The sequence below is a fragment of the Lactuca virosa genome, chromosome 5, assembly GCF_052849685.1.
Source record: "Lactuca virosa cultivar CGN04683 chromosome 5, Lactuca_virosa_CGN04683_v6, whole genome shotgun sequence".
Lineage (NCBI taxonomy): Eukaryota > Viridiplantae > Streptophyta > Magnoliopsida > Asterales > Asteraceae > Lactuca > Lactuca virosa.
In genome coordinates this window covers 437,315,461-437,333,099 of record NC_136430.1, presented here as the reverse complement: position 1 = coordinate 437,333,099, position 17,639 = coordinate 437,315,461, and the positions used below count along the sequence as shown (strand labels likewise).

Genomic DNA, 17,639 nt, shown 5'->3' with positions numbered 1-17,639 from the left:
CAATTGTTTGCTATAACAATTGAAAGGTATGTAAACCCTAAACCCTAGTTTGTTAATTTCGAAATTAGCCTCTCTCCTCTAGGGTTCTTGTTTTGCAATTCAAAGTTGTATGTTCAATAGTTAAAACATAGATCCAAAGTAGGTTGCATGTGAACTTAGGAATTGTTTTCTAGTTTATTTATTGTACCTAAAACCCATCATTTTTAACCCATGGATCCTATGTAAATGAAAGGTCATGGGTATTAGGGTTTACATGGATGTAACCCTAATCCTCCATAATATATAAAGGGGTCCTTGGCTCACAAAATTAACACAAGTGTGTGAAAATAAGAGTGGGCCGATTTTAGTGTGCATACATATTCTCTCAAGTTCTTCCAAGGTGTTTTGGTGATTTGTGATTCCATTTGAGGCTTCCACACTATTGGGGCTAAGCTCTTAAAGCTTGAAGACATCAAGCCACATCAAAAGGTATGCCATCTAACTAGAACTTTGTAGTATAGGTGCTTCATAATATGCTAGTTAGGATGAAACCTTGGAATAGTTAATATTTGCATGTATAATAGAGAAAACATAGATGCAAGGTTTATAGGGTTGCATGTACACCACAAGAGTGTTAGAATGCTCAAAACCCAACACACTTAGGATTATGGCTCGACAAAGGAGACATATTTAGTGAGAAAGAGTACGATTATTTAAATCATTTATGTGACATGGATTAATTTGACACCTCATTAACATTTTCAACTGAAAATATAATGCACATATGCTTCTTCACCGGCTAAACCTTTTAAAAGGGTCATAGTGACATAATTGAAATGAACAATGTACCTTACATGGCTTATTGCAAAAAAAAATCAAATTGGACCAAATATCTAACTTTATTGTATGCTATAGTGACATTCTCCTTTTGTTATTAATATGTAAATACTAAAAGTTTTGTGGCCAAACCATGAAAAATAAAATGTCCATTACCTGCTAAATTAGTAAGGTGCTGTTTGTTTCTCCGAAGTGAAACTGTCTGAAGTCTGCGGACCACCTCTGCAGCCCTCTGCAGCAGAAGAGGTGGACCAAAGTGCTGCAGAATGTAATGAGAAGCATGTTTGTTTTTTTAACGTCTGCAGACTACTGTAGATATTAAAAAATTTAAAATAAAGTAATTTAATAAACCGAAAATAGTTTGTTAATACCAAAAATTTAATAATTGTAGTCTTAAAACATTGAAATAAAATTCAAACAACGAAATTAGTCTTACAATAACATTTTTAAATAAAATTCATACAACCAAACTTTAATAATTTTCATTCCATATTTTGCATCAATTGTTCGGCAATTTCATCCCGTAATTGGCTCATATATTCACGGTCCGCTGCAGTACCATGTGTTGGAATCTCATCTTCATCATTATCAACGACTGCATTGTTATTCCGAACCGAGACATTTGGTTCATCATATCGTGCAAAAAACTCATCACGTAGTCCCTCTCTTCTTATAAAATTATGAAGCGCAAAACATGCTAAGGTAATGTTTCGTTGTGTAACCAACGAGAATGGTGCCATCCTCTTCAATATAGGGAATCGTGCTTTCAAGACACCAAAAGCACGCTCAATGACATTCCGAAGTTTTGCGTGTCCATGGTTAAATTTTTCTTTATTCGTTAATGCACGTCTTCGACGGAAATCTCCAAGCCAATACCTAACATTACGGTACGGTGCCATAAAACCTCGAATGTTTGCATAGGCGGCATCACAAAGATAATATTTATCTGTAAAAAAAAACAAAAAAAAAGTCATTTATTTTTCAAATAAAGATAAAACTATTTAAATAACCATAAATTTACCTGGAGGTGGAAGCGGGAATGGTGCATGTGGATTTGCTAATGCTTCTGATAATATTCTAGAATCGTGTGCTATCCCTTCCCAACCGGCAACAACAAACGTAAACATCATGTTGAAGTCACATATTGCCAATACGTTTTTGTAACAATCGCCTTTTCCCCTACTTCTATATAAATCCCGTTTGTTTGCAGGGACAACAACATGTATCAAAGTGCCATCAAGTGCACCAACTGCTCCCTTGAACACCCGCCGTAGCCTCCTATTATGTCCCGGAATGTTTGGATTCGGATTAAAAGAAGTTGGTACTATAATGTCATGTGCGAAAAGCAACATTTTGTCCAACACTTCATGAAAAAACTTATGAATTGTTTGCTTTGAGTGTTGAAATCTCCGCTTGATAATCACATAACGTTGGTTATGACCGATCATTATAAAAAACATAGCCATCTTCTCCTCAACCGACACATGTTTGATATCCTTTAAAGCGTAGTTTACTCTAAAATGAGCATATAGCCGGACAAATGATTCACGGGACATGCGTAGCACTTCAAGACATTGTAGAGGATTACGGTGAAGTAACTCTAACATAAATTCATGTCCCGTCATTTCCGAATCGTTGTCCCGCACTCGTTTGACACCCCTCTTCCAAAAGTAGCGGACGTACAAGTACATAAGAATTATGAGTAGTATCTTTTTGTCGTGATCCATTACAAACCTATTAATCAAGAAAACATATAATAACATAAGATAATAATATAACATAAGATAATAACATAAGATAATAATAATAACATAAGATAATCATATAACATAAGATAATAACATAAATCTCAAGTACCAAAAAAAACATACAATAAATTTCAAGTACCAAAAAACATATCATAAATCCCAAGTAGCAAATAACCAAATAACATTCAAGTACCAAATACTACAAATAACATTCAAGTAGCAAATAACCAAATAACATTCAAGTACCAAATACTACAAATAACATTCAAGTAGCAAATAACCATATAGTTCCAAAACATGCAATTAAAACCTAAACAACTCAAACATATAAACTTAACTAACAATCTTTCCATCCTTTAAAACTCCTAAACTTGTAGCTGTCATCTCGATCCATCCTCTTAATATTTGTGGATCATCTCTAATATTCATGGTCCCTCCAAAAATGTGATACGCAGCAAATCGTAGAGGGTCTACTGGGTCTAACTCGAGCAACTCAAGCTTCTCTAAACACTGGGGAATTGTTGGCCCTTGAGTCAAATGACGTAGAGCTTTTTGCATCTCCAGTGCTAAATCATCAGCAGTAATAGAAGCTTTAGGCGATGCACAAGAAGGTGGATCAGGTGAGGCACTAGGAGCTCGAGGTATAGGAGTTGAGGGTTTAGCCCTTTTGCTGGGGTTACCAGAAGGTGAAGCAGCAGAAGGTGAATCAGTAGAAGGTGAAGCAGCAGAAGGTAGAGGCTGAGTAAAATGTTCACTAGTATGATTGGAAAATAAATCATCCTCATCTATGTTAATGGAAGGGGCGTCCAAAAGCTGTAGTGGTGCGCCATGGAAAGAAGATGATCCATGTCCCGATGGTGTTTGGGATGTGGCATAGCTGAGATTACCAGATGCACTGTTTCCATCAAAGAGTTCTGCACAAAGCTCTGGAAACAATAATGGGACGGTTTTCAAAGAAGCGACTTTCGGATGTCCCTAAACGCAATCAATGTAACAAAAGTAAATAAATGGCAACTATATAAACAAAATACATATAAATATGTGTGTGTGTATATATATGTATACCTTTTTAAAGTCCTCCCACTCCTCATTTGTTAAGTTAAAAGTATTTGTTTGTGGATTGTAAAGGTTTCCAGTTTTGTTTTTTTTAAGTGTAACCATCCTGTGTATTTGGCTTTAAGGTTATCATAGGCGTTTTTTAATTGTCGTTGATTCAAATCCACGCCATACTTTTCCTTAATAGTTGTTCCTAACTTGTGTCATGATTGTTTGTGCAAACTCAAACCTTTTCTACCCACTGTTTGCACTTCTTCAATACAAGTTTGCAATAAGCATTTTGTTTGCTCATTGGTCCATGTATGTTTATCTCCCATTGCTAATAACAAAAAAAAATATAGAATACATACTTTAGCTACAAAGATTAATCATATTTCAACATAATCAGCAAATAAGTTTAGCATATTCAACAACAATACATCATGAATGAACAAAAAAAACCATATAAGCAAAGATTATACGACACAATCAACAAATAAGTTTAACAATTTAAGCACAAACTTGCATATAAACATAAACTTGATCTCCATTCAAGAAATACAAGTGATAACAATTCAATAATTAAGTTAAAAAAAACCATTTCAGCAAAGAGGTGGACCAATTCAACAAAGATTTATGATTTCAACATGTAAACTTGCATATAAGTTTATGATTTCAGCATAAATCAACATTCAACATTCAACAAATATAAATTTCAGCAGAAAATCTGTTTAAAGAACAATTATATCATAAATTTTACATTCAACAAAGATTTTAACAAAGGTTGTAACATCTCAGCAGCAAAATCCTAACTCAAATAAAAACAAATGGTACTCAAATTCATACAATTGGTACTCAAATGCATAAGAAATCAGAAAATTGATACTCAAATTCATACAATAGGTACTCAAATGCATAAGAAATCAGAAAAAAAAAACTTACCTGATCTTGAAACCGAGGGCAGCAAGAAATCAGAAATTTGGTACTCAAATTCATACAATCGGTACTCAAATGCATAAGAAATCAGAAAATTGGTACGCAAATTCATACAATCGGTACTCAAATCAATAAGAAATCAGAAAAAAAAGTTACTTGTTGAAGCTCGAGGGCAGCAAGATGGCAGCAGCAAGCAGCAGCGGCGACCGGCGATTGAGGGGAACGGCGATCGGCGATGGGGTGGCAGCGGAGGCTGGAGTCAGACCACCTCTGGATCGATCGTTGGGAAGGATGTTGAGAAGAAGAAGGAGAACGAACGAGATGAGCAACGGCGTTTTTTTTGTTTAGGGCATAGGGTGTTTTTTTAGATGAGGTTAGAAGTGGTTAGAAGAGTTAAGTCCACTGCTGTGTGGGGAAGAGGACGGGAAGAGGTTTTTGAGCCCGAAGTCTGCAGAAAAACAAATTGCTGCGAACCTAAAAATGCTGCGCGTGTGCTGGAAGAGCTTTGTTTTTTAAAAACAAACACAACCTAAATTACTCCACAAGAAATCGTTCCTCTTCTTGCTTCTTGTCTTGTTAATATGTAAATACTAAAAGTTTCGTGGCCAAACCGTGAAAAATAAAATGTCTGTTACCTGCTAAATTACTCCACAAGAAATCGTTCCTCTTCTTGCCTCCCCCCACCGTCTTCGCTGTTCCATTTTCGGCAGTAGCCTCTTTCGTCCGTCCCTGCCACAACCACCGCCTCAGCCGCCGACACCGGTATCGCCACTGCCACCGCAACAATGGAATCGACCATGCTCATTGAATGTAAAACACCACCGACTCGCCCCAATGCCTCCACCACCATGGACTCGCCCCTCTTCGACAACGAAGACGACCTCTACACTCGCTTAAAGTCATTAGAGCGTCAAATCGAGTTTATTGAAATCCAAGAAGAGTACGTCAAAGACGAACAAAAGAATCTCAAGCGCGAACTCCTTAGGTCTCAAGAAGAAGTGAAGCGGATCCAATCGGTTCCGCTTGTGATTGGTCAGTTCATGGAGATGATCGATCAAAATAACGGTATCGTAGGGTCAACTACAGGATCTAATTACTATGTTAGGATTCTTAGTACGATTAATCGCGAGCAATTGAAACCCTCGGCGTCCGTTGCTTTGCACCGTCACTCAAATGCGCTTGTTGACGTGTTGCCACCTGAGGCTGACTCTAGTATATCTCTGCTTAGCCAGTCGGAGAAACCTGACGTCACCTATAGTGTGAGTATATTGTCATAGAAGTCTTGATTTTTGAAGTGTGCTAATAGGGTTTTGATGAATTAATTATGCTAGCATCTTAAAGTCCAAAATCCATTTGTATTAATCATGTTTTAGTATATTGCTGTCATAAGTTGGATGCTAATATGATAGTAGTTAGTAGATAGAATGTTATAGTTATAATTGTATATGCTCAAAGTCATGATTGTAAGTTTATCCGTTGATGATTGGCAAGTCATGGATTATTAGATTTTATAACCGGGTGGGTGTAGTTTGCTTCACAAGAAGGATGCAAAGTTAGAGGTAGTTAGCTTATGAGCAAATTTCTTTCTGCATCATTCATATCATATAATATTTCACATCCGTAGAGTTTGTCTCTACTATTACACTGTGGACCCTTTCTTTATAGAGCTGTAAATCATGCTATTTGTTTTGCATCTGTGCTATTGTTATTATCAACTCTGATTACAAAGAGATTGTCTTTCTTTCACCATATGCTATATGCATTACGGAGATCAGTTTGTTCTATAATTTGATTTTTACCTTGGTTGCGTAAATTGCTAGGATATTGGAGGTTGTGACATTCAAAAGCAGGAAATACGTGAGGCTGTGGAGTTGCCTTTGACTCATCATGAATTGTACAAGCAAATAGGCATAGATCCTCCTCGTGGTGTTTTGTTATATGGTCCACCTGGCACTGGTAAAACCATGCTTGCCAAAGCTGTTGCAAATCATACCACAGCAGCCTTTATTCGAGTAGTTGGTTCAGAATTTGTTCAGAAGTATTTGGGTGAGGTATGCTTTTAGTCTGCCTCTTTTTTATAAGAGACATGTTGTTTCTTTTTGACTTAATGAGGACTTGACCTAATCCTGGTAAGCTAGTTACGTGTGTTTCTTTTTGTTTTAATGAAGAAATGAAATGAAAGGGCTATATATGGGTGTTTTTTTTTTTTTGTCATAAGTAATACCTAATAGGAATAATTCAAGGACTCAAGAAATAGCAACACACTTTCTTTTGTTTGTGTATTATAGCATCTTACTTCTTCTTCTTTCTATTACAACATTGTACTTTCACCTTTCTTGTTTAGGCACCGTGCTTTGAAAATCTACCCAATTATAACATTGTATTTCCAGTCTTTTTTTATTAAGACATTATACTTTAAAAAATCTACCAACTTATTGCAGTTAAGATCGCCTTGTAATGTATGACATTGCTAATATTGGTTAGATTTTTTGAAGTAAAATGTTGTAATAGGAAGAAATAAAAGTAGGGTGCTATAAAAAATAAAAAATAATCATAGTATGTTGCTATTTCTTGCACTCTGTGATACCTTGATTCTGCAGGTGCCGTCATCTATCTTTCCCAGTATGTGGCAGTTCGTATACAAACTAAAACAAATTATTTTCATTACATCATAGTTTAATACCACAAAATTTTGTAAACTAAAATTCATAAAGTTCTATCTCCATAATTTATAACACAACGAAGAATATGTTGATAGTTGATTAGATTAGTATATAATTCATGTTGTTCTACGATGTAGCATAAACATTTAAATCAAATATATTGCAAGAATAAAAACTAATGCATTCTTTCTTTTTTGTAAACATCCACCATGCACAATTTTTTTTTTTTTTGAAATCTCATAACTACTTATAAGTAGGCCAACCTTAGGATTCATATAAGTCTGTCTCTGTCCCATAAGGTGTGCTTACAAGACGTTCCTTCAGTCCATGTCCTGTATGTTGCATATTTAAATTGCCATACTTGACATGTATAAAACTTTCATATAGCATGTGTGATGTGTAAAGTAAATGACTACATGCTAATACCATATTATGCCAATGCCGTAACATATGTCTTTGCTATTTGATTGTATTGTGATTTTGTGCAAAGAAGCATGACAATTTGTTTATGATAAATTTATCTTCATGCATATAACATTTATATATCATGGGCATGGGATGTACCAAGTAAATCACATAACATATTACATACTCACCTTGGTGTAGAACTCCTAAGCTTCTTCTTAATCTTCTTGATTTGCTAGTAATCTTTTGAGGGTGTTTAATTTGACTTTGGAATGGAGAATAAAACTACTAAAATTCACTTGGTATTTATAGGTAGTTTGTTTGCATTGCTTTCCTTGTTTCTTATGGTATCCATGACCATGGGATGTGAGTGACTATGACACCTCATGCTTCTAGTTTAGCTTATCCTTTAAGAATCAATGCTTGTAGCCTTACTTTGTCATTTTCTATCATTCATTCACCAGTACTAAGTACCAACTATTATTAAGCCTTGATTTGTTAATATATGCTATGATTGTGTTGTGGTATACTAATTAATTAGTTATGGTTGTTGTTGTTGTAGGGTCCTAGAATGGTTCGTGATGTGTTTCGGCTTGCGAAAGAGAATGCCCCTGCTATCATATTTATCGATGAGGTGGACGCAATTGCTACCGCCAGATTTGATGCTCAGACTGGAGCCGACAGAGAAGTGCAGCGAATTCTCATGGAACTTCTAAATCAGGTAACCTATGACTATGACTGTTTATTTTGGACATAATAAATATATATATTAAAGGCCAGGGAAAGATGATTAATGATTTATTTATGAGTGGGTGCAGATGGATGGGTTTGACCAAACGGTGAATGTGAAGGTTATTATGGCAACTAACAGAGCCGATACATTAGACCCTGCACTTCTTCGTCCTGGTAGGCTTGACCGCAAGATTGAGTTTCCTTTGCCTGATAGGCGACAAAAACGCCTCGTTTTTCAGGTCTAACCCCACCCCCACTTTGTTTTTTTTTTTTTTTTTCTAATTTATCATTATTTGTCTGTTTACTTGAGATAATAAAAAATGTAATAAATACGTAGGTTTGCACGGCTAAAATGAACTTGAGTGATGAAGTTGACTTGGAAGATTATGTTTCTCGCCCTGACAAGATTAGTGCTGCTGAGGTAACACTACTAGTAATAAGCAATAAGTTGTTCTTTAATTCTGCAAAAATGCTCTTCTCATCCTCATCCTGGTTTTGTACAGATTACGGCTATTTGTCAAGAAGCAGGGATGCATGCAGTCCGCAAGAACAGATATGTTATTCTTCCCAAGGACTTCGAGAAGGGTTACAGAACCAATGTAAAGAAGCCTGACACTGACTTTGATTTCTACAAGTAATCCCATACTTTCTGTCACTGCCCCTTTACCTTTGCTGCTTCTTATTCATGCATGTTCAACGAATCTCTAATTTGGCTTCAAATCAATATTCTTATTGTTTGTGTTACCTAATTACCTTATATTTTGCTTTCATGAAAATCTGTTATGAGTTCAAGTGGCTGAATGGGTAATGAATTGTTATATACATATAAGCTTTGTTTTTATTTTTTATTTTTTCTACACTAAAATAAACATTTTACCTTAAATTGCAACAAAACAAATTTCACAATATTCATCGATTATAACCTCGATTATAACCTGAGAAGAAAAAGAAGAAAGACAAATAGCTCAAGGGTTATTGTCAATAAATTAAGCCATAATTTTTGGCTTAACCTAATAACTCATTTTGTTCATATTTAATTAAAAAATATCAATGTATAATTGTCTGTCTAGATTAAGTGTTTAACCCGTTAAATTGAAAAGAAACAGTCCATTAGATATCAAACTTCTTTCTTTTTGGGTTTGTGAATAATATATAAGGGCCTAAGGGGTGGTTAACACACACAGATCAAGTATAAATATTGCAATTTCGACCCATTTATTTATGAAAAAATTGATTTGGTTTATGTTTCTGTTAAACATATCAAATGTTTTAAATAAAAAAGAAGTAGCTAAAAAGGAAGTCGAAAATAGTAACGGTACAAATTCCGAAGTGTACTCTTTCTACATATTTTCCTAATTATTCTATTAAATAAGTGGATTATTGTTGCGATTGTACATTTTTTTAACGACAAACTCTTATTAAAAGGACTAGCAAAAAGCTAGCCAAAACCAACAAATCAAGAAATACCAAGTTTTGGGTCTTGAAGCTGCCTTAACTCAATTTAAAGTTTTTTTTATTGATATCATTACAATTTACACCATAAAAAAAGGCCGAGTAACAATCTTATAAAAGATGCCCGCAACTTTCGGTTTGTTAAAATCAAACAACTGAATATTCTTGAAAATCCAAATATGACACCCTCAAAATAATTCTTCACTACTTTGACGCTGAGTAGAGAACCATGTCAACCAATCAACATATGAAAGGAGAGTGGGTATCGTCAAGCTACCACCTCACCACTTGAACTAAAACCGCAGAAGCCATATGACAATAGAAAAACAAATGCCTAGTCGTCAGTGTCCTCCCGACACTCCCATCACAAAGAGGGCACAAATTAGAGGGAACGTCCATACCACGACTATCAAGATTGGCTTTAGCTGGGAGCCCTATCTATCCAAAGCCTGACACCAAACAAAAATATCAACATTGATAGGGACTAGCCGGATCCATCCAGCAGGAGAACAACTCAAAAGTAACCACTTTTCATCCGTATAGTCACGCACATAAGCCACTAGAAAAATCGCCAACCCGAGATACAGACCAAAACCACGGGGGTAACCGGCACCACAAGAGCCTGTAGAGCATCCCATCGTTACCATTAATTGCTTCTATATTTTAAAATAAAGATTTAGACAAAAGTTCCTGGTCAATTCGACTTAACCCAACTTAATAAAATTATTGATTTTGAAGTTTGTATTTGTTTTTTTCCCTTCTATTGGAGATATAGCTATTAGCTTAAAAACTGTGGGTAAGTTGCACTTGGTGAAAGTGAAAACGATCAACTTTTCAAAGAGACATGTCTTTTTTTTTTTTTTTTTCTACAGTTCCTTGAAAATAATTCTTTATCTGAATAAGATGCAAATACGATGCTAAAAAAAGTATTGTATTAATTGGTCTACTGAAACACAACCATGTCAGATTTAGTTGCCGCTTCCAAATTTAGCAAAGTGAAGGGAGGGCCACAATTGATTCTCACATTGTTCTAAAGGCTAATTTCTTATTTTTGCTAGCAAGTTGTAAATGTTTACTAAATTATGTAATGAAATGGGTTTCATATAACTTATGTTTTGATTCGTTATCAAAATTTTACCAGTTTATAACATATTTGGTTTTTCCCAGCTTATGCATATGCATGCATAGATGAAATGTTGGTAACAAATTAAGATATTGTTGCTTAAAGTAATAAAAAAAATCTATTTTGTTGTATGATTTGATAAAAATATTTACACTTTGCATGAGGTTAAAACTGGGATAATCCATGAAACCACTCTCGATATTCAGGCAAAAATAGAAGAGACAAACATAGGGTACTTGTTCTATGTTTTTAGAGATTTTTTTTTTGCAAAAAAAACATAAGGGAAAAATTGATCTTCACAAACGGATATCCCCGGTAAACTATGGATACACCAGGCCCTCGTGTCCTTGAGATCAAATCAACTTATGCCAGCGTGTAATTCACACAATATAGCATAAACCGAGTGCAACATGTCTCTAATTAATCATGATCACACTAAACTGCTCGATGAAACTAAAATCAAAAACATTAACCTGTTTGTTTGAGAATCCGTAACTCATATTCAAGTATGTGTATCATTTTATTCGCCCATTAGTGTTTAGCAATTAGTCAGTGTTAATACCTAATACAAAAGTCAAAAGTCACATCAAAGGCTTCTTCGCATAATAGCACTAGCACTCAACTTGTGAACCACCTGCAAGTCCTCCGACACCTAACCGAGTTTGAAAAATGTACTTGTACTTGTTGAATCAGAAATTAAATCACAAAATCCGTGATACTGAAGGAGAAATTAATACAGTCGTCCACTGGATTTAATGCCAACTACTTCTTCTGTACCCACCTCCTCCCCAGTCTCAACTCTCAATGGATTACAGATAAGTAGATAGCACAAGTTCTGACAGTTTTTGCCATTGGCATGGGGCTCAGGGGCGGAGTCAAATTTTTTTTTTAGGGTGTTATATATATATATATATATATATATATATATATATATATATATATATATATATATATATATATATATATAGGGCCGGCCCAAAATGTTAATGGGCTTGGGTTATGAACTTATAATCTATAATCTGATGATCGAGTCGATTCTATGATTGTAAGTTCATTTTATACCGGACCAGACCGGAATAGGATTATATACATTTTCATTGTGAGAAGGGGTCATTTGAGCGTTGATTTTGAAGGTGTAAAATAACCCCTTAAATACAATTTTTTATATATAAGTAAATTAAATCTGAAAAAGAAAAACTAAAAAATAAATAAACTTATCTAAGAATGGAATTGTGCAAATTTATAAAATTTAAGGTATGAAATATGTAAATTTTAAAAACTAACTTATTATAGAAATTGAATTTCTAAATATGAGGAGCTAACTTTAAAAATGAATTATTTAAAAAAAACATGCCAAAATGTAAAGCCATGGAATGGATCCCATAGTCTTTAAGGATTTGATATTATGTGCCTTGCCAACTCAACTACATATGTTTTCTGAATTACTTACACCCAAATATTATTTTATTTTGAAATACAAAAAAAAAAATTGAAAATTTGAGGGTGGGCCTGGGCCTACCCTGGTTCTAGGGTGGCTCCGCCCTTGGCTCCAGTACTGTAAGTTCTCATTCATCTGATCTGACACCATTCCACAAAATCTCAACATTTAAATTTAACCAACATTTAATCGTTAATCATGATTTGTGATCGTGTTTACTCTTACCTTTTACCAAAGAGATGGTGAGTTTGTTTACTGTTTAGAGTTTAGTTGAGCGTGTTCTTGTAGGTTGCCTTGCACACCAATTGTTTGACGAAATGTCAAGTTGCTATGAGAATTAACATAAAGATCAATTTCTTAAATATTTATTGTTATGAAAAAACATGTTTTGAGATCTCAATTTTCTAAAAATATTTTGTTTAGCTGCAAGAAAATTTGAGTTCCTCAATATATAGTAGTAAGTGTTTTGTAATAATCAAATCAATTTGTTTTATGGAATCATGTAAACAAATCATTGAAAATAATTATATTACATTATATTGATGACATGCACAGTTTAGAATTTACAATCAATCGTTAGGATGGCATAACAATAATTTGAAAATTATGTATACATGTCCGGGGGAGCCTACTTTAAGTGGGAATACCCTATAAAAAGATGTGATCCCAAAAATCTCTTTAAAAAATGGAAAAAGTATTTGATGTTTTTTTTTCAATGTAAAGTTTTTTCAAATATATTGTTAATTAAGAAGGTATTTTCTTGAGCTTTTCAATAATATGGTGGATCCCATTGATTTTCAATCAACTTCCAATAGGTAAATATACGAAAAAACGTAAATAATCAAATTGAAAAAGCTTTTCTTGGGATACATTGAATTTTTTTTTTATTCTAAGTTTTTTCATAAAAAACTAAAGAAAAACTCTCCTCTTATAGATGTTCTAAAATTGATTTTATATTACAGACCATTAAGAGAACCTCCATTAAGATGTTCAAAGATAGTTTATATTTTCATGAAAAAACATATTTAGTTTGCTCAACAATTAAGTCCACATCAACTTAGTAGTAATTTATTATTTTTTATTTGAATAAAATTGATATTTTGAGTTTCGTTCATTTATTCGTAAAAATCATGATGATCAACCACGTCAAATTCTTTAAAAGGAATCTGACAGTGATATTTGTCTATAATCAATGATGATGTTCAAGATTCAATCTGATGTGATGAGTTGACTTAATACTATCCATTTATTTAGCACAAAACTTACTAATAAGACATAAGAATATGATTGAAAATTGCACACAATTGCACGTCCAATAAAAAACTAAATTTAGGGGTGATATTTCGCAAAATAAAATACATGGCTATACTAAACAATTATTAATTATTATTTAACTCAACATAATTTACTCTTAAGCAAATCAAACTAATAGAATTTTTTTTAGTTTTGGTCTATATCACACTTTTTTTTTTCCGAAAGGGTGAAATGTAATTACATAAGCGAGTAATGTCCAATCTGAAAACTAAGAAATCGCAAAATGGGTTTAAGTTTAAACTTTAATGCTAGATAAATCATATGTGGAAAAATATTTAAACAACAAGTTGTATCTTTTGCATCAAAATCTGTACAACTATCACAACATTACTCCTTCAAAGGCCTGGCCTTAATTATAGTTAAAAACCCCGCTCAAAAAGGGATCATACTCATTACTAGGAGCTGTCGAGTGACTCTCTCTCACACACACATCACATAAAAACTGTGTGTTCTTCGCTGCGCTCGAAAATTTCACTCGATTTCTTCTGAAATTCAGAATTCAAATTGAATTCCTGTTCGTCCATACAAATTCATCTGAAAAGAGAGGAAAAAACGATAGCGGATTGAAGGCGAGAGCTTTTCAGCTGAGTGATTTCCGTTTTTCTCTCCGATTAAGATTTATTATTGTTTCGTTTCTTCGTGAAGAAAATTCGGCCGGAGAATTTTGAAGAAAATTTTAATTAGTTTGAAGCTGTTGATGACGCAGCCGAAGCTACAACGGAAAATGTTGTGGTAGTTTTCGAAGGACGAAGGTGCGGGTAATGTAGTTTTTTTTCGATGGAAGTTCATTTACTTCTTGCATTTTATATGTTAGGTTGAAAGGTATGTGGCGATTTTATGAGGTGAAATATTCATTTACTGAATGCAATTTACAATTTAGGTATGTTAAGTTATAGCAAGTTTGTGATTTTGTTTGACGATAAATTCATTTACTTATATGCAATATATTTTAGCTATATCGGGTAACAACTAAGCAAATTGACAGTTTAAGATATCCAAGTTGATTCGTCTTATTGCCAATTGGTTTCAAAATAGAAGTGCAAATAATTACATGATATGAATCTATCGTCCTAAAAGCAATTGCTTGCGACTCAACGTTTAGGTCTGGCTAATTCTGGATGTAGCGAGGCTACACAGGATATGATCCACCAGTTGAATCTGCACATCTGTCTTACTATCTGGATGCTTTTAGCTTAAAATTTGGTATTTGTTGTGTTCATTTACTGTTCTAGTTGGGACCGAGTTGAATAGAGGGGAAAGTTCGTAGCTGAAAGTTAAGGAGTCATACGTTAGAGCAATTAATCACGATGGCGTGAGTGGTTGTGTAAACTTGCACTTATAAGAGGAATATTGTTGGAGAAGTAGTAGTTGGGGTTTTGGTTCTTGAGTATTTATGAATCTTTCCTTGTACAGAATCAGGTAAATTGTAGCTATGGTGATATAGAGAGTATGTGTTTATTGGCCACTGACAAGGTTAATTGAGTCCGCAAAGTAAGTTGAACTAGTAAAAGAATGTGGCACTCTTAGCATTGTATGTTTAGAGATGCTTTCTGTTGTGCGCTACCTTATTTGTTTTCTGACAATGTATTTGTTTTTCAATTTAGTTAATATGTAAGGCTTGATATGCAGATCTTCTAAATTTTTTTCTGTTGTTTATTCGAACCAGGGAAATCATCCAACATAAATCATCAACCATCAAAGTCGTATATGTGAACATTTATTTCCTCATGAAACTCTGCTCTCCTCACCTGCTTCAATCCATCCTCATCATACTTTCCCTTGTATCTCCACTGTTTGCTGACTTAAACTCAGATAAACAAGCTCTTCTTGCATTTGCTGAAGCAGTACCCCATGCCCCAAAGCTCAACTGGAGCAACACTACTCAGATTTGCACTTCTTGGATAGGCATCACCTGTGATTCCAATGGGACCCGTGTTTCCGCTCTTCGACTTCCTAGCCTTGGACTCACGGGCCCCATTCCTTCCAACACTCTTGGAAAACTGGAAGCTTTGGAAGTTCTCAGCCTCAGATTGAATAGCCTCACTGGAAGTATACCTTCTGATGTCCTCTCTCTTCCTTCCCTCCATCATCTCTTCCTTCAACATAACAACTTCGCAGGTAACATTCCGGCTTCATTTCCTTCCCACATGAATGTATTAGACCTCTCTTTCAATTCCTTCACCGGAAAAATCCCGGAATCTCTCCAGAATTTGGCACGCCTAACCAAATTAAACCTCCAAAATAACTCCCTCTCTGGTTCTATCCCCAATATCACATTCTCAAAGCTCAAAAATCTCAACATAAGCTACAATCATCTCAATGGTTCTATTCCATCATCCCTCAAGACTTTCCCAAATTCATCATATATTGGGAACTCTTTCCTGTGTGGACTACCTCTGAATCCCTGTTCACCTCCACTGCCACCTCCGCCTGCTCATACACCACCACCACCTACAGGCGGTCGTCAGGAAAAAAGCTCAAAGAAGTTTCCTTTATGGGCTGTTATTGCCATAGCGTTTGGAGGAGGTGTTGCAGTTATACTTTTGATGATCATTTTATATTTCTGCTGTTTCAAGAAAAAGAAAAGGAATATGAATGAGAATGGGAATGGGAATGGGAATGTGAGCAGTGTACGAAGAGCAAAGTCTTCTTCTGTTGGTGGAAGGAGTGAGAAGCCTAGGGAAGAATTTGGTAGTGAAGTACAAGAGGCTGAAAATAACAAGATGGTTTTCTTTGAAGGCTGTTCTAGTAATTTTGATCTTGAGGATTTATTGTGTGCTTCTGCTGAGGTTCTTGGAAAGGGTAGTTTTGGAACAACATATAAGGCAACTTTAGAGGAGTCGGTAACCGTGGTTGTGAAAAGGCTGAAAGATGTGGTGGCAGGGAAGAAAGAGTTTGAACAGCAAATGGAGATGATAGGGAGAGTTGAACCGCATCCGAATGTTGTCCCACTTCGTGCTTATTATTACTCCAAGGATGAGAAGCTACTTGTCTATGATTATCTCTCAAGTGGTAGCCTGTTGACACTCTTACATGGTATGCTACTTTCATCTCATGTTTCTTTTTCTTACATTAACTGCTGTTTAGATAAAATGTTGTCTATATTCCAGCATACACTACCTTAAGACTAGTCCTGTTATATGCTACTTAAAAATTTGAATGACATGGCAGGAAACAGAGGAGGCGGTAGAACTCCAATAGACTGGGAAACAAGAGTAAAAGTGACACTCGGAGCTGCACGAGGCCTTGCACATATCCACGCTATCGGCGGCCCAAAATTCGTTCACGGAAACATAAAATCGTCAAATGTCCTAATTACCCCCGACGGAGAAGGCTGCATCTCGGACACCGGTTTATCCCCACTCATAAAGCAACACCCACCCACCACATCCCGCCACACCATCGGCTACAAAGCTCCTGAAGTCCTGGAAATCCGAAAACACTCCCATAAATCTGATGTCTACAGCTTCGGCGTCCTCCTCCTCGAGACACTCACTGGAAAACAACCACTCCAATCTCCGGGAAGAGTAGGAGGAGAAGACATGGTGGATCTCCCAAAGTGGGTCCAGTCTGTGGTGAGGGAAGAATGGACTGCTGAGGTGTTTGATGTCGAGCTTATGAAATTTCAAAACATCGAGGAAGAGATGGTGCAGATGTTGCAGATCGGTATGGCTTGTGTTGTGCAAACCCCGGATTCCCGACCCTCCATGGATGAAGTTGTTAAAATGATTGAAGAGGTTCGTGTATCTAATTAATTAAAGACATCACCGATTGTGATTTGTGCAGACACCTTACCTTCGTTTCTGTAAGTTTACATGCATGAGCTTGATTCAAAATTTTACCAAAATTATGTTTCATCTTTTCGTTTTTAGGAGTGGAGAGCATTAGTCATTAGATTAGCTTTTCTTTCTCTTCATTTGTTGAAAGATTACATTTTTTAAGTTGATTAATCATTAATCGTCTAGTTGGATTGGGTA

General features: G+C 35.3%; 3 protein-coding genes across 4 annotated transcripts; 2 read left to right on the top strand and 1 right to left on the bottom strand.

The window, feature by feature from the left end:
* Positions 1–1,298: 1,298 nt before the first annotated feature.
* Positions 1,299–2,441, bottom strand: LOC145114207 (uncharacterized). Its single transcript, XM_079050198.1, has 2 exons — positions 1,838–2,441; positions 1,299–1,762 (listed from the first exon to the last, which is right to left on the bottom strand). Exons 1-2 carry the CDS (start codon positions 2,439–2,441, stop codon positions 1,299–1,301), a joined length of 1,068 nt encoding a protein of 355 aa, XP_078906324.1.
* A 2,724-nt stretch (positions 2,442–5,165) lies between these two features.
* LOC145113695 (26S proteasome regulatory subunit 6B homolog) lies at positions 5,166–9,130 on the top strand. The gene is made up of 6 exons (XM_079049757.1): positions 5,166–5,794; positions 6,356–6,586; positions 8,166–8,324; positions 8,422–8,574; positions 8,673–8,756; positions 8,839–9,130. The coding sequence occupies exons 1-6, from the start codon at positions 5,321–5,323 to the stop codon at positions 8,971–8,973; spliced, it is 1,236 nt and encodes a 411-aa protein (XP_078905883.1). The 5' UTR covers positions 5,166–5,320; the 3' UTR covers positions 8,974–9,130.
* A 4,893-nt stretch (positions 9,131–14,023) lies between these two features.
* Positions 14,024–17,639, top strand: LOC145113694 (putative inactive receptor kinase At5g58300). 2 transcript variants are annotated; one of them, XM_079049755.1, is made up of 3 exons: positions 14,024–14,414; positions 15,329–16,698; positions 16,834–17,639. In XM_079049755.1, the coding sequence occupies exons 2-3, from the start codon at positions 15,390–15,392 to the stop codon at positions 17,415–17,417; spliced, it is 1,893 nt and encodes a 630-aa protein (XP_078905881.1). In that variant the 5' UTR covers positions 14,024–14,414; positions 15,329–15,389; the 3' UTR covers positions 17,418–17,639. The 2 variants fall into 2 exon arrangements, with proteins under 2 accessions (XP_078905881.1, XP_078905882.1); XM_079049756.1 differs by having other exon boundaries at positions 14,024–14,420.